Source organism: Neomonachus schauinslandi, chromosome 4, assembly GCF_002201575.2.
Source record: "Neomonachus schauinslandi chromosome 4, ASM220157v2, whole genome shotgun sequence".
Classification (NCBI taxonomy): Eukaryota; Metazoa; Chordata; class Mammalia; order Carnivora; family Phocidae; genus Neomonachus; species Neomonachus schauinslandi.
Window position 1 is genome coordinate 112214065 of NC_058406.1, and position 22864 is coordinate 112236928.

Consider the following 22864-nt stretch of genomic DNA (forward strand, 5'->3'; position numbering starts at 1 on the left):
TACTGAGCTCCACAGGCAAATCTTTTGGACCACAGCATTACATTAAAAATTTCTTTAAAATGTTAAAGTTCTTTAAATATTAGCAGAGGATCGCTGCAATGTGTACATGTGCATGAACGGATGGGTGGATGGATGGGTAGATGGATGGATACAGATACGTAGAATTTGAAAACATTTACTTACCATTCACTACTTTGCAATAATTCTCTCAATTAGGCTAGGAAAATAGATGATTTTTGTTAAAGTTCGAGTGAGGAACAAGAGCAAAACCTTTTTGAAGTGAGAATCCTTTAATAACTATACTCATTTCCAGAGAACAATAAATACAGAAATTACAAGCGGTGTATGTAACAGTTAATCATTTCCTTAGCAACAGAAAACACCTACTTTTATACAGCTTAGTGGGCAAACACGTTCAACGAAAATCAGCATAGGGAAAAGCGACACAACAGAAGAAAACTTTAAGTAAAATGGACAATTATTTGCTCCTGACCCTAACTACTGAGATTCATACTCCAGGTACTCCGTCCCAGGTAAAATGTGAAGAGTGGAGATTCTGAGGCTGGAGGGCACGTTCAGCTTCGGGCAGCAGCGGTCTGGGGCTGCTCAGATTGGAGCTGTTTACCAAGGTATTCCCTAAAACAGCAGGAATAAAATAACAAGGTATATTAGAATTTAAACAACAAAGATTCTCTTTCAAAATCAAAGCACGATATACCATGTCATCTATACTTACTTTAACATCTAAAAATTAGTAAAATAGCTCCATAAAACTAATCTTTTCCAGATTTGAAAAGTACCTGTACTGTATGAATTTTAAGTGCTCTCTTTACCATATACGTAAGTCATTACACACACAAATAGGTGATTCTCATTACAAGGCAGTGTCTACCTCCCTGTCTGGGTACAAGTTTTGTTTACTGCAGTGACACTTTCCCAATCTAAGAGGTTCAAAACCAACTGAAGTAGGATTCCAAGTAAGTGGACTGATACATGAAAAAAACATTTCCTGATACTAGTGAATATTAAGTATCTCTACCTCAGGATGAAAATAAATCACTGAAAATACCATCAAGATTCACAACATGTAACGAAGCTTCTTGTTACTGAGCACTTTCTCTGCACCAACACAGTCTAAAACCTTCACAAAGATGGTCATACTGAATCCACAAACAACTCCAAGAGCAGAGAAGTAGTATTCTCGTTGTACAGGTGGGGCAACTAGGGCTTAGAGCAGTGGTCTCCAAACCTTTTAGATCACATTCTCCTTTAGGAAATGAACACCCACCCAGAATATGTGTATACTTAGCTCTAAATTACATACAGATTTCACTGTTAATTCCAGGGGGGAAAAATCATCTCTTCCTATTTTCCTGTGAATGACTTGCCCAAACTTTTGTTTTTGAACAAAAGAAGAAGAGATTTTGTAAAGAATATTTTAAAAAGTCCCTGCTATGAAAAGCAAAGAGCATGAGTTTTGGATAGAGACTTGGATTTACATTCTGGCTGCACGCCCTCATGGACATGCTGGTTCCAGAGGCTGTGGGATGAGGGCACCTGCCGGGGACGAGCAGCGGGCACACACAGGCCCAGTGTCATCTCCTCTCATCAGCTGACATCCAACCTCTCCCTAAGTACCTCCAGGACATGACCTGTGGGCCACAAGCATCGACCAGTAATGTGACCCTACCTTTCCCTGCAGAGGTCCAGAGAAAGGGGAGAGAGGTGGTCCAAGGATTTTACTGTGTTGCTCTACCTCCACTAACATGGACTTAGTCCAAAGCTATCAAAGATATGAAGGAAGACCGAGGAAAGGAAGAAGCATTTGGAACAGGAACCAGAGGGAGTTCTGTGGACTAGTGTAAGTGAGGGGTCAGAGACCCCCAGAAGTCTCAAGAAGATAAACTAGGACTGAAAATACTATGGGACTGACTGAAACTCCTATAGCATGAAAATGATTTATGTGCTTTTTTTACCCTTACACGAAAGTTCTTATCACTGACTTATTAATTATGGGTGTCATATTAAAACACGTAATATATTTCTGTGTCAACTAGGAGCTACCCTAATGTAATCTGGACAATGGATGGGGATCTTATTTTCAACCAACAGTAAGGAAGTAGTTCTGTCTAACTCATGCAAGGGCAAAAAAAGGAAACCATCTATAAATTTTATTAGGAAAAAAAGAAGAGTTTATGGTCACTATAAATGCCACCACTCTGGGGAGGCCTGCAACTAGGGAGTATGTGTGACTGCGTAAGTTTGATGTGTTGTGTTGTGCTGTTGTTGTGGTGGGGGGAGGGAGAGATGAGGGGTAGAGTATAACATTTACTATAAAATTTCCAGATTTTTTATATATATATATATTTTTCCTATATATGTCTAAGAAATTAAGCCTGAAATAAGACATGCTTCATTCCAAGAGGGCTTTCAAATATTCTAATTTTAAAAGTCAGATTGTTTAGTGTAAAGGATCAGCAGAATATGCCACCCCAAAATATGCCACTTTCATGTACTATCTTGAGCTGTAGACACCTGAAAATAGTCAAGTGCAAGGAGAGGCTTTCTCTGAACTTCCCTTATCTACCTAAAAAAAGACAGGTCCTCCAAAAGGAACTCAATTATCTAAGTCCCCTCCCTGGGAGTTTCATCAACCAGGGAGGACGGACTCTTATCACAAAAGAACAGTCTTGAAGTCCACACTACACCCAGTCAGACTAGACAGACCGTGTCACAATCTCATATCTCTCAACTATTCTTCTATGGGCTGATCCATCATTCCTAAAAATCACTTATTCTCTGTAAGAGGCCTACAGCCCCACTCCTTTTTCCCTGTTAAGATGGAATATAATCCTAAATTCTACAGCTACATCTTTAAGTTACCCATTTTTTCCTGGGTATCTCCCATGTGTACATGAGGTATACATGTTAATCAACACTTTTTTTCATGTTAATCTGTCATTTATTACAGGGTCTCAGCTAAGAACTCAGAAGGGTAGAAGGGAAATTATTTTTCCTCCCCTCTGAGAGTGATTTTTTAAAAAACATTTAAAAAGCATACCTAAAGACACCATGCCACCCTTCAATTATAAAAAGCTGTGATCCCTTTCAATAAAGGACCAATGGGAAGGATCATGTTCTAAACATAAGTTTTCAAGACAAATCACAAGAGAACAGAGCAAAGCCTTCCAGAGCTCAGTGCTCTGAACTGCCAAGGATGGAAAAGGGTCTGGTTGGATCTGGTCACACACAAAGGCTCCCATCTGCTCCACCCCTTACAGAGACATGAAGGGTGGTTCACTTCCCATACCAGATTTAACTGGTATTTAGAGGATGAGAGTGAATACTTGGAGATGAAAAAGATAACTGATTTCTTCACAAAAAAAGACATCGTTGAAGTAAGGGCCAAAGTAGAAGGAATATTAAAACAGAGCAAAGATGAGTTGTCCTGGCAGAAAATTTAAAAACATGTCCAACCATGGCTTCCTGCCCACTGGTTTTCCGCTCCTTTGTTTTTCCTGCTCAAAGGTCTTTATTACGGATGGCACGCCCTACTATAATCTCATCTTTTCCTACATACAAAGTGGCCCTGAGGCATCCGCTTCTTCTTCACAACCTTAGTGCCTGGAATGCAGAAAACACAGGGCTTCCTTTGTGTCTGCGAAGTAAAGTTTATGCAATTTAAGATTCAGACAAAGGACAAGAGCACACATAAGGGGTTCAACTGAGGATGTGTATACATCAAGAGCCCCAGATGGAACTTTGTGAGCCTAACCTGTAGGTCTTGTAGGCTCTTTCCATTTCATAGCAGGGACTTTTTAAAATATTCTATAAGTGCCAAAAGTCTAATAGGAGAAGAGCCCAACTGGGACACATGGAAAGAAGAATCAAGTCTCCTCTTCAGGCTTTCCTGAAATTACTATGTTTGCAATGGCATATGAGTTGTTAAAATATCAGAGAGAGCTGACCTGAGGCCCAACTGAAAAAGATACTAACTGTAGAAAAAGGACCTAGCCTTACAAAAAGCTTTGGCAAACATCTACTCCTTTGAACTTGGCTTATAAAATGTTACATACAGTCTGGTTCCCTCATGTCAAATGGCAACATGTAGTCAGTTAAAATATTCCCAAGATTCACCCAAGCCTGCCTGTGAATTCCCTGTGACCCCCAGCCATAGGGAAGTCCTGGCACCAAGTGCCTGGGGCTGGGAACACAGGACGGTTGCCACATTCCACACATTATTACAGCCATCGCGGAAACATGCTTGTAGGCATGCCCACACGTTACCTATGTTTACAGCATCCGTGTGAGGTGAGCGTTATCTCCATTTACAGCGGATCAAATGGAGCCTCAGAAAACTTCCAATAACATGCTCAAGGACAAAGTGAGCAAATGGCCTGGACAGGGCTCAGATCTTATTCTCTTCAATACTGTGAAGCTGCCTGGCCGCTAAAAAGGTGTGAAAGGCAGCCACTGTTCCTAATATTATACATTAGAAAATAGTAAGAGGGTCTGAATAATTTCTTCAGGTTAAGGTAACATTACTGTCAGGCAAAAGGTAAAATAATTATGGATTTTACTTCAAGGGATTATAATGTATCCATAACAAAGGACTCAAGTAGAGTTATTTTAAGTGAATTAATCTAAGTATTGATTCGGTCTTTTTCTCTGTCCCTGAAGATCAATACAAGAATAAAATTCAACTTATAATTTGCTGAGAAAGTGCCCAATTTGTACCAGCAATCCGCAGGAGTTTGACATTAAATCTTTACTTCTACTACGAAGCAAAATTTGAGAAGTATATTTTCTCTTTAACTTCATCCACAATTTAAATCATTTGGGATTCTAAATCTCTGAAACTGAAAAAATAAAGTCTAAAGACCTACTCCCCTTTTAAAAAATCCAAGTACAAAATAGCTCACAAAAGAGACCATGTTGCACGCTGAGAAAGCATTGACATCTGATTAAGAAATACCTATTTTAAGGGGCACTTGGGTGGCTCAGTCAGTTAAGCATCTGACTCTTGGTTTCGGCTCAGGTCATAATCTCAGGATGGTGGGGTTGAGTCCTGGGTGAGGCTCCATGCTCACTGGGGAGTCTGCTTGAGACTCTCTCCCTCTGCCCCTCCTCCCATGGGTGCACACGCATACGCGTTCTTCTAAAATTAATAAATCTTAAAAAAAAAAAAAAAAAAAAAGAGGGGTGCCTGGGTAGCTCAAGTCAGTTAAGTGTCCAACTCGTGATTTCGGCTCAGGTCATAATCTCGGGGTTGTGAGACTGAGCCAGTGTGGGGCTCCATGCTCAGCAGGGTGTCTGCTTCAGGCTCTCTCTCCCTCTCCCTCTGTGCCTCCCCCTGCCCACTTGATCAAATGCAGGCTCTCTGTCTCTAAAATAAATAAATAAAATCTCTTAAAAAAAAAAAAAAGATTTAAATTTCCCTGATGGCTAATGATGATGAACATTTTTTCATGTGGTGGGAATGCAAGTTGGTTACAGCCACTTTGGAAAACAGTGTGGAGGTTCCTCAAAAATTTAAAAATAGAGCTACCCTATGACCCAGCAATTGCACTACTGGGTATTTACCCCAAAGACACAGATGTAGTGAAAAGAAGGGCCATATGCACCCCAATGTTCATAGCAGCAATGTCCACAATAGCCAAACTGTGGAAAGAGCCGAGATGCCCTTCGACAGATGAATGGATAAAGAAGATGTGGTCCATATATACAATGGAATATTACTCAGCCATCAGAAAGGATGAATACCCAACTTTTACATCAACATGGATGGAACTGGAGGAGATTATGCGAAGTGAAATAAGTCAAGCAGAGAAAGTCAATTATCATATGGTTTCACTTATTTGCAGAACATAAGGAATAGCATGGAGGACATTAGGAGAAGGAAGGGAAAAATGAAGGGGGGGAGTCAGAGGGAGAGATGAACCATGAGAGACTATGGACTCTGAGAAACAAACTGAGGGTTTTAGAGGGAAGGGGGTGGGGGGATGAGTTAGCCTGGTGATGGGTATTAAAGAGGGCAAGTACTGAATGGAGCACTGTGTTATGCGCAAACAATGAATCATGGAACACTACATCAAAAACTAATGATGTACTGTATGGTGACTAACATAATTAAATTAAATTAAATTTTAAAAAAAGGAATACTTATTTTATTCTCTTGTCAATGACCATGAAAGCTATACTTTGGCACCAACCATAACACTGAAAAACTGCTTTCCAGTTCCTGAGAAAGCTACACAGGGCTTGAAAGAGGCAGTCTGAAGATGACATTAGGTACCTAGGTTCCAAGCTGTTAGCACCTAGAGCACCAGGAAGTCTTTACCTGGCATATATTAACTGTTAGAAGAGAAAGGCTTTCACCATATTACAATTAAGTGTCAAACCTTCACTATACTTAGGGCTGTTTAAGTAGTCAAACATTTTTATTCTTTCTTTAAAACTGTAGTTGGAAAAAAAAAAAACCCACAGCTGAAGACACTATGATATCATTCAACACACTTCACCTATATATAATTTAAACACATGGTGACTTCACCTATATAATTCAGTGCCAGGAAGAAAGAGAATTTTCTCCTGATGAACATATTAATCTGTGAAAACTACAATCTCCCTTATTTCCCTTTTTCCCTTGGTTGCCAAAAAGCTCAGTAGAAATTCCATGGTTACTACCATTTTTATATTATTTCCTTTAGTCTCCTTTTGATATGTAAATTTTCATAACTAAAATTATGAAGGAACTACAATTTTATATCCCACATCTTTCTGTTGAGTTTATTAGAATAATTATTAAAACTACAACTGAGTCATAATTGTATTTCTCTTAACCTTTGCCTATCCTGTCGGAAAACAAATGGGTATAATATAAATCAAAAACAAAATATCCTTCTCGGAATGTATGAAAACAAGCTCATTTTTTAAATATGAGCTTTATATTGGCTACAACACAGATTTGTATTAGGTAAAGAGTAAATAAAATTTAAATATTTTGTACAGGCCTGGGTTTTTTTTAATGCTAGTTCACTATAGTTATAAGTTATTCCTCCAGCTTTTATCATGATTTTCTGCATCATACACAAAGCAAATTTGTTTTTATGAATTGATTTTCCTACATAACTACTGAACTGTTATGTAAAAATCACAGTGCCCTCTCCCATCTTCATCTGATTTACAAAGTTAGAGACATAATTAAATTCCAAATGTAAGGACATACAGTTAAACTGTTTCCACAATACTTTAAAAAATCTTAACCTAGGAATAATGACCACCACAATGTGTACCATTTCCTAGTGCCTACTATTTATTTAGCACTGCGCTAATGGCTTGATGTACATTTTCTTATTTACTCTCCACCATAATATTCATAAAAGCTACGATGAGCCCCGTTTTTATAGATAAAGAACTGGAGTTCGGCAATGAAAATGATATGCTGTAATGTTAGGATAACTAGTTAGTGGTAGGAGGGTATCTGTACCCAAGTCTGTCTGATTTAAACTCAGAGTCTTAATCACTATATAATACTGCCTCATGGTACACTAATTCTACCTCCCACTGGCTGAGGACATATTATTGGGTAGGTGTGAGAGCAGAGCTTAAGAACATCACAATGTGAGTCCTCAAATTTATTTCTCAAATACATTTTCATAACCACCAGCCATTTCATTTCCTAACAGCATCTAAATTCAAAAATTAATAGATTCACAGTATCTCTAAAGAGATCAGTGATTCTAAAAATAGAATCTATTTATGTGAATTCTGGTCCTAAGAAACAAAGATGTACATTTTAAAATCAACTGCATTAGAGTCTATTATAAAAGCAATTTAGGCAAAGTTTGCAATAACAAAGTAATTTTTCACACAGGAATTCCAATAATCAAATCATTTTAAACTAGCGATAAAATCTAAATATCCAGTTTTAGCTCTAGCTTATTTTCAAGAATAGTCCCTCTTTACCTATTACCACCAACTTTATCATTAAATCAGCAATGTCTTTCATACTTTATCATTTTGCAACATATGGCCATGCTATGCAATGCACTGAGCCACTCAAAGCATCAGAGCTGCCAGCTGACACTCCTTTTCCTTTTATCTTTTTTTTAAAGACCTGTTTTAATAGAGCAGTTTTAGGTTCACAACAAAATTGAGAGGAAGGGACAGAGATTTCCCATATACACCCAGCCCCAACGCATGCACAGCCTCCCCCACTATCAACATCCCACACCACAGTGGCACATTTATTTACCAAGCATGAACCTGCATTGACACATTATAATCATCCAAAGTCCACAGTTTACCATAGGGTCCATTCCTGGTGCTGTCCATTTTATGCCCTTGGATGAATGTATAATGACATATATCATAATATCAAACAGTATTTTTACTGCCTCAAAACCCTCTGTACTCCAGCTATTCATCCCTTCCTCCTTCCCCACACAATTGATCTTTTATTTTATAGTCTCCACAGTTTTGCCTTTTTTAGATGTCATATGGTTGATTCATATAACATGTAGCCTTTTCAGATTGGCTTCTTCTACTCAGTAATATGCATTTCAGGTTCCCTCATGCCTTTTCATGGCCTGATAGCTCATTTCTTTTTCGTGCTGAATAATATTCCATTGTCTGGATATACCAAAGTTTGTTTATGCACTCACCTACTAAAGGACAGCTGGGTAGTGTCCAAATTTTGGCAATTATGAATAATAGAATTTTGGCTAATCTAATAGGTATGCAGTGGTATCTCATTTTTGTTTTAATTTGCATATCCCTGATGACATATGACATGCAGCATCTTTTCATATATTTATTTACCATCAGTGTATCTTCTTTAGTGAGGTGTCTGTTAAGGTCCTTGGCTCATTTCTTAATGAGGTTGTTTTCTTATCACTGAGTTTTAGGAGTTCTTTAGATATTACAGATAACAGTCCTTCATCAAAGGTGTCTTTTGCAAATATTTTCTCCCAGTATATGGCTTGTCTTCTAATTCTCGTGACACTATTTTTCACAGAGCAGAAGTTTTTAATTTTCATGAGGCCCAACTTCTCAATTATTTCTTTCACAGGTCATGCATGCCTTTAACGTTGAATCTAAAAAGGCACCACCATACCCAAGGTCATCTAGGCTTTCTCCCATATCATGTTCTAGGAGTTTTATAGTTTTGCATTCTATATTTAGGTCTATAATCCATTTTGAGTTAATTTTTGTGAAAGGTGTAAGGTCTATGCCAGATTCATTTTTGCATGTGAACGTCCAGTTGTTCCAGTACAATATGTTGAAGAGACTATTTTTGCTCTACTGTATTGCTTTGCTTCTTTGTCAAAGATCAGTTAACTATATTGGTGGGGGTCTATTTGTAGGTTCTCTATTCTGTTCCATTGCCCTACTTGTCTGTTCTTTCACCAATACCACACTGTCTTGAGTACTGTAGGTTTATAAATCTTGAAGTCAAGTAATGTCAATCCTTTTAACTTTGTCCTTCTCCTTCAATACTGTGTTGGCTATTTGGATGTTTTGCTCTGCACATAAACTTTGCTATCAGTTTGTTGATATCCACAAAATAACTTGCTGGGATTTTACTTGGAACTGCATTGAATCTATAGACAGTTGAGAAGAATTAGCATCTTGATAATACTGCATCTTCCTATTCATGAACATGGGATCTCTCTCCATTTATTTAGTTCTTTGATTTCATTCACAGAGTTTATTAGTTTTCTTCATATAGATCTTACACATATTTTGTTAGATTTGTACCTAAGTATTTCATTTTGGGGGGTAAATGGCTTTGTTTTAAATTTCAAATTCCACTTTTTCATTGCTTGTATGTAGGAAAGCGATTTACTTCTGTGTATTAACCTTGTACCCTGCAATCTTGTTGTAAACACTTATTAGTTCCAGAAAAGTTTTTCTGTCAAATCTTTAGGATTTCCTACATAGACAATCATGTCATCTACAAACAAAGACAGTTTTATGTCTCCCTTCCCAATCTGTATACCTTTCATTTCCTTTTCTTGCCTAATTGCATTAAGCAAGAACTTCGTTTGATGTCAAAAAGAGTCACATGTGAGAGGGGATAGCCTTCTTTGTACCTGATCTTAGTCGGAAAGCTCTCTCAATATTAAGATGTTAGCTCTAGGGTTATTTATTCATTTGAGAGAGAGAGAAAGACAGAGCATAAGCAGGGGGAGAAGCAGAGGGAGAGGGAGAAGCAGACTCCCCACTGAGCTGGGAGCCCGACATGGGGCTCAATCCCAGGACCTGGAGATCATGACCTGAGCCAAAGGCAGAGGCTTAACCATCTGAGCCACCCAGGCGCCCCTACAGGTTTTTTTTTTTTAATATTCTTTATTAAGTTGAGAAAGTTCATCTCTATTCCTAGTCTACTGAGAGTTTTTATCATGAACAGGTAGTGGATTTTGGTGAATGTTTTTTCTGCATCTATTGATAAGATAATGTGATTTTTCTTTTTTAGTTTGTTGATGTGATGGATTACATTAATTGATTTTTGAATGTTGAACCAACCTTATATATCTGGGATAAATCTCACTTGGTTGTGGTACAGAATTCTTTTTACACAAATTGTTGGATTCAATTTTTGTTGAGGATTTTTTGCATCTGTGTTCATGAAAGATATTGGTCTATAGTTTTCTTATAATGTCTTTGTCTTTGGTTTTGATATTTGGGTAACGCTGGCCTCACAAAATGAGTTACGAAGCATTTGCTCTACTTCTATCCTTTGAAAGAGACTGTGGAGAACTGGTCTAATTTCTTCCTTAAATGTTTGGTAGAATTCAACAGTGAACCCATCTGGGCCTGGTGCTTTCGTGTTTTTAAAGATTATTAATTGTTGATTCAATTTCTTTAATAAAGGCCTATTCAGATCATCTGTTTCTTCTTCTGTGAGTTTTGGCAGATTGTGTCTTTCAAGGAATTTGAAATTTCATCTAGGTTATCAAATTTGTGTGCATAGATTTATTCACAGTATTCATTTATTATCCTTTTAATTTACATGAGATTTGTTGTGATGTCCCTCTTTTGTCTCTGATATTAATTTGTGCCTTCTCTTTTTTTCCTTAGATAGCCTAGCTAGAGACTTACCAGTATTATTGCTTTTTTCAAAGAACCAGCTTTTAGTTTCATTGGGTTTTTTTCTATTTTCTGTTTATAATTTCTTTGATTTATTCTTATTTCTTTTCTTCTACTTATTCTGGATTTAATTTTCTTTTCTTTTTCTCAATTCCTAAGTTGGAAACTTTTCTTCTTTTCTAATATATGCATTCAATACTATAAATTTCCCTCTAAGCTCTGCTTTCACTATATCCCACAATTTTCATTTTCATTTAGTTGAAAATATTTTTTTAATTTCTCTTGTGATTTCTTCTTTGACCATGCAGTATTTTAGAAGTATGTTGTTTAATCCCCACATATTTGGGGATTTTCCAGTTATCTTTCTTTTACTGATTTCTAGTTTAACTCCACCGTAGTCTGAAAACAGCCACTGAATGATTTCTAGTCTTTTCAATTTGTTAAGGTGGGTTTTATGTCCCAGAATGTGGTCTTGATGAATGTTCCATGAACTTGAGAGAAATGTGTATTCTGTTGGTGGTGGCTGAAGTAGTCTACAGATATCCATTATATCCAGTTGACTGACAGTGTTGTTGAGTTTAACTATTTCCTTACTTATTTTCTGCCTGCTGGATCTGTCCATTTTCTGAGAGATGGATGTTGAAGTCTCCAACTATAAATGTAAAATTCATCTATTTTTCCTTATAGCTCTATCAGTTTTTGTCTCACATAGTTTGATGCTGTTGTTAGGTGTATACATGTTAACAATTACAATATCTTCTTGGAGAACTGACCCCTTTATCAAAGCCCTTCATCCCTGATAAGCTTTCCTTAATTTGAAGTCTGCTTTGTCTGAAACCAATATCCCTGCTCCTACTTTCTTTTGATTACTGTTAGCATTGTATATTTTTCTCCATCTATTTACTTTTAATCTATATGCCTTTATATTTAAAGTGGATTTCTTATAGACAATACACAGTTGTGTCATATTTTTTGATCCACTCTGACGATCTCTTTCAATTTGTACAGTTAGACCACTGACATTCAAAGTGCTCATTCAAAGTATCTCCACTGAGATAGCTGATTAGTATCTACCATATTCATTAATGTTTTCTATTTGTTGCCCTTGGTTTTTTGCTCCTAGTTTTGTCTTCCACTCTTTTTTTTTTTTTTTTCCTTTTGTGGCTTTAACTGAACATTTTGTATGGTTCCACTTTCCTTTCTTAGCATATCAGTTATATTTCTTTTTTTACTTTTTTAATGGCTGCCCTAGAGTTAGAAACATACATTTACAATTCTTCCATGTCTACACTATACCACTTCATGGGTAGTGTGAGAACATTGCTGTCATCTATTTCACTTATGTATAAGGGTACATAAGCATACACACACAAGCATAATCAAATACAGCGTTACTATTAGTATTCTGAACAAACTGCTGTTACATCAATTAAGAAGAAAAGTTTTTATTTTACCTTTAGTTATTCCTTCTTTGATGTTCTTCCTTTCTCTGTGTAGATCTGAGTTTCTGACCTCTAATATTTTCCTTCTCTCTAAAAAATTTCTTTCCATATTCCTTGCAGGGAAGATCTACTAGCAAGAAATGCCGTCAATTTTTGTCTGTCTGAGAAAATCTTTATTTCTCCTTTACTTCTGAAGGATAATTTTGCAGAATACAGAATTCTAAGGTGGTGGGGTTTTTCTCTCAACACTTCAAATATTACACTCCACTCTCTTCTTGCTTGCATGGTTTCTGAGAAGTCGGATGTGATTACTTTTGTTCCTCTATAGGTAAGGTGTTGGTTTTTGGGGTTTTTTGTTGTTGTTTTGTTTTGCTCTGGCTTCTTTCAGGATTATTTTCTTTGACTTTGATTTTCTGTACTTTGAAAATTATATGCCTCAGTGTAGGCTTTTGGCATTTATTCTGCCTACTGTTCTCTGAGCTTCCTGGATCCATGGTTTGGTGTCTGCGATTAATTTGGGGGAGCTTCTCAGTCATTACTGTTTCAAGTATTTCTTCTGTTCCTTTCTCTCTTTCTTCCCCTTCTGGCATTCCCATTACATGTATTTTATACCTTTGTAGATGTCCCACAGCCCTTGGTTATTCTGGTTCTTTCAGTCTTTGTTCTCTTTGCTTTTGGGTTTTGGAGGTTTCTACTGATATTTCTTCTAGCTCAGAGATTCTCTCCTCAGCTATGTCCGGTACATTAATAAGCCCATGAAAGGCATTCTTCACTTCTATTACAGTGTTTTTTAACTACAGCATTTCTTTGTGGTTCTTTCTTAGGACTTCTATCTCCCTGCTTACATTGTTCACCTGTTCTTGCATGGTGTTTACTTTATCCATTAGAGTTCTTAGCATAGTAATCATAGTTGTTTAAAATCCCCCGTCTGATAATTCCAACATCACCACCATAGCTGGTTCTGATACTTATTTGTCTCTCCAAATTGTGCTTCTTGCCTTTTGGTATGCCTTGTAATATTTTCTTGATAGTTGAACATGATGTACTAGGTAAAAAGAACTGCTATAAATAAACCTTCAGTAATGTGGTGGTGAGATGGAGGGAGGGGAAGCATTCTATCATCCTGTGATTAGGTCTTGGTCTTTCAGTGAGCCATGGCCTCTGGACTGTGAATTTCACAAGGGTTTCTCGGGGGGTTTTCTCTCCACTTGGGTGGGACAGGATGGCTAGAGTGAGCAAAAGCTGGTTATTTCCCTTCCCCAGGCCAGACAGACTCTGATAATATCCCAGCAGGTAAGGCTCTAGTTAGCCAGTTTCCCCTGAGAATAGGCTTTGTTAAGAAAAACGGGGTACTCTGGCATATTTCAAGATGGTTCCCTTTCCCCTGCTCCTGCCAGAAGGCTGAGGGGATTTTTCTCAGATATTTACTGTGGGAACTTGGTCTACCTTCTGGAGATAATCTCACTGTATGGTAAGGACCCACTATGATTGGGTCCCCCTGGAGTTTTTAACTCTCAGACCTGCCCACAGTGAGCCTCCTGAAATTCAGCACAGTTCAGGCTTTTCAACCCAGGTACTGGTTCCCTCACTGGTTTCTGCTTATGGGTCTGCTCCAGTATGCCTAAACTCTCTGTATGTTACCCATCTGTCTCTCCAATCTTGACAGCTGCTGCTAGCCCTACGTCTTCCCCTCTCTTATGTATCCAAGAAGAGTTGTTGATTTTTCAGTCTGTTCAGCTTTTTACTTGTTAGGATGGAGTGGCAACTTCCAAGCTCCCTACATGCAGAACCAGAAACCAGAAGTCCTTCCTTTTCCTTTTAAATGCTGGTTCCTAATTAGCACGTGGTTATAACCAAAAGTAATCTGTGCAATGCAGACTATACACCCTAAATGACCCTAGTACATACAAATCTAGTTATGCACCATGCAATATGGGAGAAATGTCTGTGTTGTTACAAGGACTTTTAAGAAGAAAGTTTATTTTATATTAGCTATCAAAATAGTATGTAAGCAAAGTCCATATTTTAGACTTACTATAGACTTTTTTTCTTGAATTATATTTAGAATGTTAGGACTTTTAAGTACATGACAGTAGAGAGAGTGTCAATTTATCTTCTTTGAGTATTAGGTCAGTGCCTGGCATACTCTAAGAGGTCAGTAACTGTTGAGTGAAAACAGCTGACGAATCCTACAGGGAAGTTAGAACCTGAAAAAGAATGCCTTTTTCTCCTAACAAGAAAATGTTCTAAAACACCAGCTGAGACAAAGATGCCAGCAATTAAACCTACCAAATACTTCATAATCTAAACCAGTTCATTACTAGCAGAATGCTCAAAATTTGAAATTATTTTAAATTAGAGTCTGCTTATAACTTAAGAAGGCTCAACTAAATCCACAGTAAAGAAACAATATTTTAGGAGGCAAGTTCAACGTTTTAATGATACGTAGTGGATAGTGTATTAAATTAGCTTTATAATTAAGCTTAAAAGAGCCTCTAAGCCTACAGAATTATTCTTTAGAGAAGCATTTCCCCGCAATATATGCAAAAACTAAAATAAACCAAAACATGTGGGCCAGTTGTTCCTCCAATATGAATTTATAATCACCTGAAATGAATCTCAGAGCTATTTAGAGAATAAAGTAGATTATGCAAATTTGGAATAGAACATGCAAGGAGATAAGAGGTTTTTTGTTGCTTGTCTGATTCTGTTTCATAATTAAGAATATCAACTATAAACCTTGAGAGTCACTGGTCAACTCCCACTTTTTCCCCCACATCCAACTTATCTCCAGGTTTTATAGAGTCTATTCTCTCCAACGCCTGACCCTGCCTTACTAAATGAACATCCTCATTATCCACTGCCTGGCTTGAAACTGTAGTCTCCTTACTGGTGTTTTTCCCTCCAGACTTACCCCTCCAATTCCACCAGCCCCTCACTGTCTCTAAAACGGTCTTTCTAAAATGACACTGTGATTATTTTTACTAACCTCTGTAGTTTTCCACAATCTTCAGAGAAGAGTTCAAACCTAGCACAGCAAAGATTGTTTTTCATGATCTGGCCACTACTGTATCTCCAACTATATTTTCAGCTTCATAACCAGACTCCAGCTGTCTGGAACCAGTGGAAATTCCCCCAAATGGGTCAGCATCTCTCTGACCTTGATGTATGTGCATACATAACTCTCTCCCTGGAATCCCCCCCACACACACCCTGCTCTCCCCCTCCCCCTTCACTAGCTACCACCTCCTAATCTACCAAGAGCTCCTATATCCCTTCTGCCCAGGACCCTCCCAGGCCTGGACTAGGCCCACTCTCCACATGGCCACACAGCCTTTCCCCACAATGAAGCATGTGCTTGTCACACTCCCCACAGGAGTGGCATTATATTACTGTTCAATGAACAGTCTAACTTTCCCCTGAAAAATAACCAGTAAAGTTAGGCTTCTTCAAATTCGGAAGTCCAATATAAATTTTTTAAGTACAAGATTAATGGAGCTACCAATTATCATCATCAACCTTCTCTGTCAAAAACTAGCTATCGAATTAAAGTAAAATGAATTTCATTTAAATAAAATCTAGAACTAGCTATTTTTTCAGCTAATAAATCAGTAGTAGTAGTATAACTACTTAAGTGGTTTTAATTTCATAAACATTTTTTTTTGTAGATTTTAATTTTATTGTATTATGTTAGTCACCATACATCATTAGTTTTTGATGTAGTGATCCACGATCCATTGTTTCATATAACACCCAGTGCTCCATGCAATACGTGCCCTCCTTAATACCCATCACCGGGGTAACCAATCCCTTCTCCCCTCTAGAACCCCGTTTGTTTCTCAGGTCCATAATCTCTCATGGTTCATCTCTCCCTCCAATTCCCCCCCCATTTTTCCCTTCCTTCTCCTAATGTCCTCCATGCTATTCCTTATGTTCCACAAATAAGTGAAACCATATGATACTTGACTTTCTCTGCTTGACTTATTTCGCTTAGCATAATCTCCTCCAGTCCCATCCATGTTGGTGTAAAAGTTGGGTATTCATCTTTTCTGATGGCTGAGTAATAGTCCATTGTATATATGGACCACATCTTCTTTATCCATTCATCTGTTGAAGGGCATCTCGGCTCTTTCCACAGTTTGGCTATTGCGGACATTGCTGCTATGAACATTGGGGTGCATATGGCCTTTCTTTTCACTACATCTGTGTCTTTGGGGTAAATACCCAGTAGTGCAATTGCTGGGTCATAGGGTAGCTCTATTTTTAAATTTTTGAGGCACCTCCACACTGTTTTCCAAAGTGGCTGTACCAACTTGCATTCCCACCAACAGTGTAAGAGGGTTCCCCTTTCTCCACAACCTCTCCAACATTTGTTATTTCTTTCCCTGTCCATTTTTGCCATTCTAACTGGTGTAAGGTGGTATCTCAGTGTGGTTTTGATTTGGATCTCCCTGATGGGTAATGACGATGAACATTTTTTCATATGTCTGTTAGCCATTTGTATGTCTTCTTCAGAGAAGTGTCTGTTCATCTCTTCTGCCCACTTTTTGACTTATTTGTTTTTTGGGTGTTGAGTTTGAGAAGTTCTTTATAGATCTTGGATACCAGCCCTTTATCTGTAGTGTCATTTGCAAATATCTTCTGCCATTCTGTGGGTTGCCTCTTTGTTTTGCTGTTTCCTTTGCTGTGCAGAAGCTTTTTATCTTGATGAAGTCCCAAAAGTTCATTTTTGCTTTTGTTTCACTAGCTTTTGGAGATGTATCTTGAAAGAAGTTGCTGTGGCCGATGTCAAAGAGGTTACTGCCTATGTTCTCCTCTAGGATTTTGATGGATTCCTGTCTCACATTGAGGTCTTTCATCCACTTTGAGTTTATCTTTGTGAGTGGTGTTAGAGAATGGTCGAGTTTCATTCTTCTGCATGTGGCTGTCCAATTTTCCCAGCACCATTTATTGAAGAGACTGTCTTTTTTCCATTGCATGTTTTTTCCTGCTTTGTCAAAGATTATTTGACCATAGAGTTGAGGGTCCATATCTGGGTTCTCTATTCTGTTCCATTGGTCTTTATGTCTGTTTTTGTGCCAGCACCATGCTGTCTTGGTGATCATAGCTTTGTAATATAGCTTGAAATCGGGCAACGTGATGCCCCCAGCTTTTTCTTTTTCAGCATTTCCTTGGCGGTTCGGGGTCTTTTCTGATTCCATACAAATTTTAGGATTGTTTGTTCCAGCACTTTGAAAAATGTCATTGGAATTTTGATCGGGATGGCACTGAAGGTATAGATTGCTCTGGGTAGCATAGACATTTTAACAATGTTTATTCTTCAGATCCATGAGCATGGAATATTTTTCCATCTTTTTGTGTCTTCTTCAATTTCTTTCATGAGTGTTTTGTAGTTCCTAGAGTACAGATCCTTTACCTCTTTGGTTAGGTTTATTCCGAGGCATCTTATGGTTTTTGGTGCTATTGTAAATGGAATCATTTCTTTAATTTCTCTTTCTACAGTTGTGTTGTTAGTGTATAAGAAAGCAACTGATTTCTGTGCATTGATTTTGTATCCTGCCACATTACTGAATTGCTGGATGAGTTCTAGTAATTTGGGGGTGGAGTCTTTTGGGTTTTCCACATAAAGTATCATGTCGTCTGCGAAAAGAGAGAGTTTGACTTCTTCTTTGCCAATTTGAATACCTTTTATTTCTTTTTGTTGTCTGATTGCTGTTGCTAGGACTTCTAGTACTATGTTGAACAACAGTGGTGAGAGTGGGCACCCTTGACGTGTTCCTGATCTTAAGGGAAAGGCTCTCAGCTTTTCCCCATTGAGGAGGATATTCGCTGTGAGTTTTTCATAGATGGATTTTAAGAGCTTGAGGAATGTTCCCTCTATCCCTATACTCTGGAGAGTTTTAATCAGGAAAGGATGTTGTATTCTGTCAAATGCTTTTTCTGCATCAGTTGAGAGGACCATATGGTTCTTCTCCCTCCTCTTATTGTGTTCTATCACATTGATTGATTTGCGAATGTTGAACCACCCTTTAATTTCATAAACATTTCAAACATCAAATCGTAAGTTTTGGCAATGTCTATTACTGTAAGGATTACCAAATATTAACTTTCAAGGGATTACAAATAATTTTTCTAAAACTCTTAAAAGGAAGAAGGGATTTTAAAAGAACATGAACCCCAAACATAATCACAGCTTCCTCAATTATCTATGCCAATGGAGGGAGGTCATATGGGTCCCAAAACCTAATAATCAAAATCAAAGCACATATTTATCATTTTAATACATAAGATTATATAAGCAGATTTAACTTCTGGGAGTAAACTTCTTGTTCTCCAGTATCCTTTTTCTCTCCTTCTTAAAAATAGAACCAATGAACTTGTAGGACATGTTACTTTAGTGAAGCCTGCATTTTCCAGTTCCTTTGCAGCCACATGACTGAGTACTGGCCAAGAAGTATAAGGAGAAGTGTTGGGGGGGCAAATTCTAGGAGTCTCCCAGTTGCCAGGCCCATCCACCATCACCCACAGCCATGAAGATGAGGGCCATACCCCAGGAATGGCAGCATGCTGGGCTGGAAGAAGCCCAGATCCCTCTGCACTAACAGTTCTGGACTGCCTAGCCCCATCATTTCATGAGAGACAGTTTAGAACAAACATCTGTCGTGTTTCAACTACTGTTATTTTGGGCTCTCTGTTATATCATTAGCTTAACTTATCCTTCCCATTATTTCTCCTCTTGAATTAAAATATGAGTATCTATACTAGACACACATTGGCTTTAACACAAGTGTATGCGACTAGATCAATTAACCTGGCATGTAAAATATGCTAAGATAACAGTTTGCCTGCAAACTTAAATAAATCCAGACAGATGGCAGAACTCAGATTTTTTCCAAATACTGAATTCTGACATTTTCCTCAGGGTTCTGCTTCAATATGTGGCAGTCTTTGACACCATTTCCACCTGTTAGCTCATCATTTATGTGTTGCCTGTTCTAATTCTCACCCATGCAGAGATGAGCACAAAGGCTGACTGAGATGTCAAGCCAGAACTAACAAAATAAGGTACAACAACAAACAAGATAGAGAACCTTAAGCATCACAGAAAATAGTCAGCAAATTATGACCATATAATACTATCATCTATCCCAACTGAGAAACTAGCACATTATTCAAGATTGGTTAAGCAAAGAGACAGGAGAGCAGAAATCAAGCAAAAATAGCTGGAAAAAAATGCCAGAATGTGATGACTTGCTTTTATATTATTCTTTGGGAAGAGCTCTAGGTTTCAAGTTGAATATTAATGATGTTTCTAAAAACATGACATTATGAACAACTTGGTCTGAAGAGCATTAACCACTGATAAATCATTTAGTGGAGAAAACACAAAGTGAAACTTTTCATTAGTAAAATGTACAGGAAATCAAAATTCTTTGTTTTAAACATTTTAGACCAGAACTTATATTCAAGACTGTGCCAAAAATCATTCAAGTAAAAAAACAGCAGCTACTCTAATAGCAAACTATTTTCTAGTGCTATGCCACAAATGAGAATACTTTTGGTAGTAATTATTCTGTTCTACGGACAAACCTATACATTTGCTTTTATTTATTAGTTGATTTTAAAGATCTGAGAGGGAGGGGCGCAGTGGGAAGTGGCAGAGGGAGAAGGAGAGAGAGAGAGAATCTCAAGCAGACCCCCCGCTGAGTGCAGAGCCTAACTCTGGGCTCGATCTAATGACCCTGAGATCATGACCTGAGCTGAAATCAAGAGTCAGATGCTTTGACTGAGCCTCCCAAGCATCCCTACATTTGCTTTTATATTTAATAATCAACCTACATGTCTATAATATATTATACTTACCCTAACTTAACATGATATTAAGGTAAAATAATTTCTCCTAGCAATTTTCTCCAAATTGGGAGCTCCATTTTTTTGTTCTTAAGCTTCAACTTAAAAATTTATTTCAGGAAACTAACTGGTCTCTATTTGTCACAATATAAAATGTCTATTCTTACAGTCCCAATTTTTAAAAGTAAATATATATTTAATATATTTAATATTTTAAATCCAAGGTACTTAAATTTTTTTATTTCTACAGAGCTAACAAATCAACAAGGTTAAAGTAAATCATGGCTACCAAATAGTAAATAGATACTATTCTACCATGATACCTAGAGGAACTTCAGAATATTATTTAGGGAACAAAGGCCCAAACAACTAACATGTTCTGCTATTACCCAACAAATAATTTCTGTATTCTTGAAATCCTCAAGCATTAAAAAAATAACAAGAATGAGAAACGTTACTTCAAAGAGACTATAAATGATAAAAAGGTGTTTCAAAAATGTATGCTAATAGGGGCGCCTAGGCAGCTCAGCTGGTTGGGCATCTGACTCTTGATTTCGGCTAAGGTCATGATCTCAGGGTCATGAGATCGAGCCCCGTGTCGGGCTCCGCGCTAGACATGAAGCTTCCTTGGGATTCTCTCACTCTCCCTCTGCCCGTCCCCCTGCTTATGTGCGCACTCTCTAGGAAGGAAGGAAGGAAGGAAGACGTATGCTGATAAATAATAAAACCCATACAGTTACTTGGGGGAAGAAAAGCAGGTCTTGAAATGGCCAAGTTTAAAAAAAAAAAACTTTTAATGGATATTTAAAATATAGGTTTAATACAGGTTTTTGGGGTTTTTTTTATGATTTTATTTATTTATTTGACAGACAGAGAGACACAGCGAAAGAGGGAACACAAGCAGGGGGAGTGGGAGAGGGAGAAGCAGGCTTCCCACCGAGGAGGGAGTCCAATGCAGGGCTCGATCCCAGGACCCTGGGATCATGACCTGAGCGGAAGGCGGACGCTTAACGACTGAGCCACCCAGGCGCCCCTAATATAGGTTTTTTAACTACTCTATTTAAGTTATGTAATTTTCTTGACATTACCATTAAATGGGCATAAGAAGCAAAATGATTAACCAAAAGAGAAAACCCATATGACTTAAAAAGCCAAGATACCCAAAAAGAAGCAAACAGTATTAATTTAAGCTCTAAAATTTGAAGGCTGTGATAAGAGCTATATTTACCTTACTAAAATATTTATAACCCATATTCGGTCTACTCCTACAAAGATCTGGGAAGATGCTTGACTTGGGGCTTAGGAGTCAGGCAGAGTTAAGTCTTCCTTAGAAGTCACTTTCTTCAACCTTGGAGGTAAGTCACTTTCCCTTGAAGTGGCAACAGAATCATCACCCTAAACCCAAACCAAGTCAGGAAATGAGCATGACAAGCCATCTCTTCATCAACAAAGAGCCAGGAGCCGCAGATAGTGATCAAATGAAGCAAAAAGAAGGAAGGCCAGGCAATCAACCTACTGGGGCCGATCCATGAGTTCCTGTGTGTAGGAAAGGAGCGTCTGATTGCTGGGCAAGATCTACACACTGCCAGCCTTTCTGCACAAAAGCCAGAGTGTGGAAGGAACAAAAGGAATGAAGAAATTGCTGTAATTAAATCAGTCAGAGAACAGACCTGGTTGCGGCAGTGGATACAGAGCAAGGACTTGGAGGGCGGTTGGGGCGGGGGGAGAGGATGATCGATACTGACAATGTTGATTGTCACTGCCACTGACAATGAAAACAGGGAGAGAGGAGACAGAAGGTGGGCTAGTGGTACACCAATGTCACCTGTACACCAAAGCAAAGCCCTGTTAAGTGTCTTGTTAAGAAGTGTCTTACTGTGTAGGTGTAATGGGAAAGTGTACACTCATTAGGCCCCCCAGTATGCTTTATTCAGTAGCACGACAGTGATAACAAACCTGGAATCTGGAATTATATGGATGCATGTTCAAATCTAACTCCATAAATGAGAGAACCTGGGCAATCACTTAAACCATCCTTATGCACTGGACTTCATATCTGTAAAACTGAGAACAGGAATGTCCATCTTGCAGAGATGTGTGAAGACTAGAAAAGACCATGTATGTCCCTGGCTACTGCCTCAAGAATGTTAAGTCTCTTCTCTCTCACAGTTTGGAATAGGACTGTTCCACTCCACCTCCATTATCTAGATAGCACACCCAATAACTGGTAAGAGTGGGAAATACTCTGAATGCTTTTAAAGAATTGTGTTGCTTCCTAATCACTACCTAACCCCACCTTCAAATAAAAAGTCTGGAACATAAAAAGTTAAATCTTTAGCTATGAGGAAAACATGTACTTGGCACAAATTTGACACCTACCCTCCCCAATTTACCAATTCATTTCAGTAAATATTTATTTGCTAAATTGGTTCAGACAAGAGTTTTAATCTCACCAAGAGAAGAGGTACTGGCAGGGA

At 38.0% G+C, this 22864-nt stretch overlaps 1 protein-coding gene across 1 annotated transcript in view; it reads right to left on the reverse strand.

The window, feature by feature from the left end:
• Positions 1–227: 227 nt before the first annotated feature.
• Positions 228–22864, reverse strand: part of ATP6V1H (ATPase H+ transporting V1 subunit H) — a 132089-nt gene continuing 109452 nt past the window's right edge. Inside the window, exon 14 of the mRNA XM_021688152.1 lies at positions 228–636. Within this exon, the coding sequence (XP_021543827.1) occupies positions 576–636 (61 nt within the window). The 3' untranslated portion in view covers positions 228–575. The remainder of the gene's footprint in view (positions 637–22864) is intronic.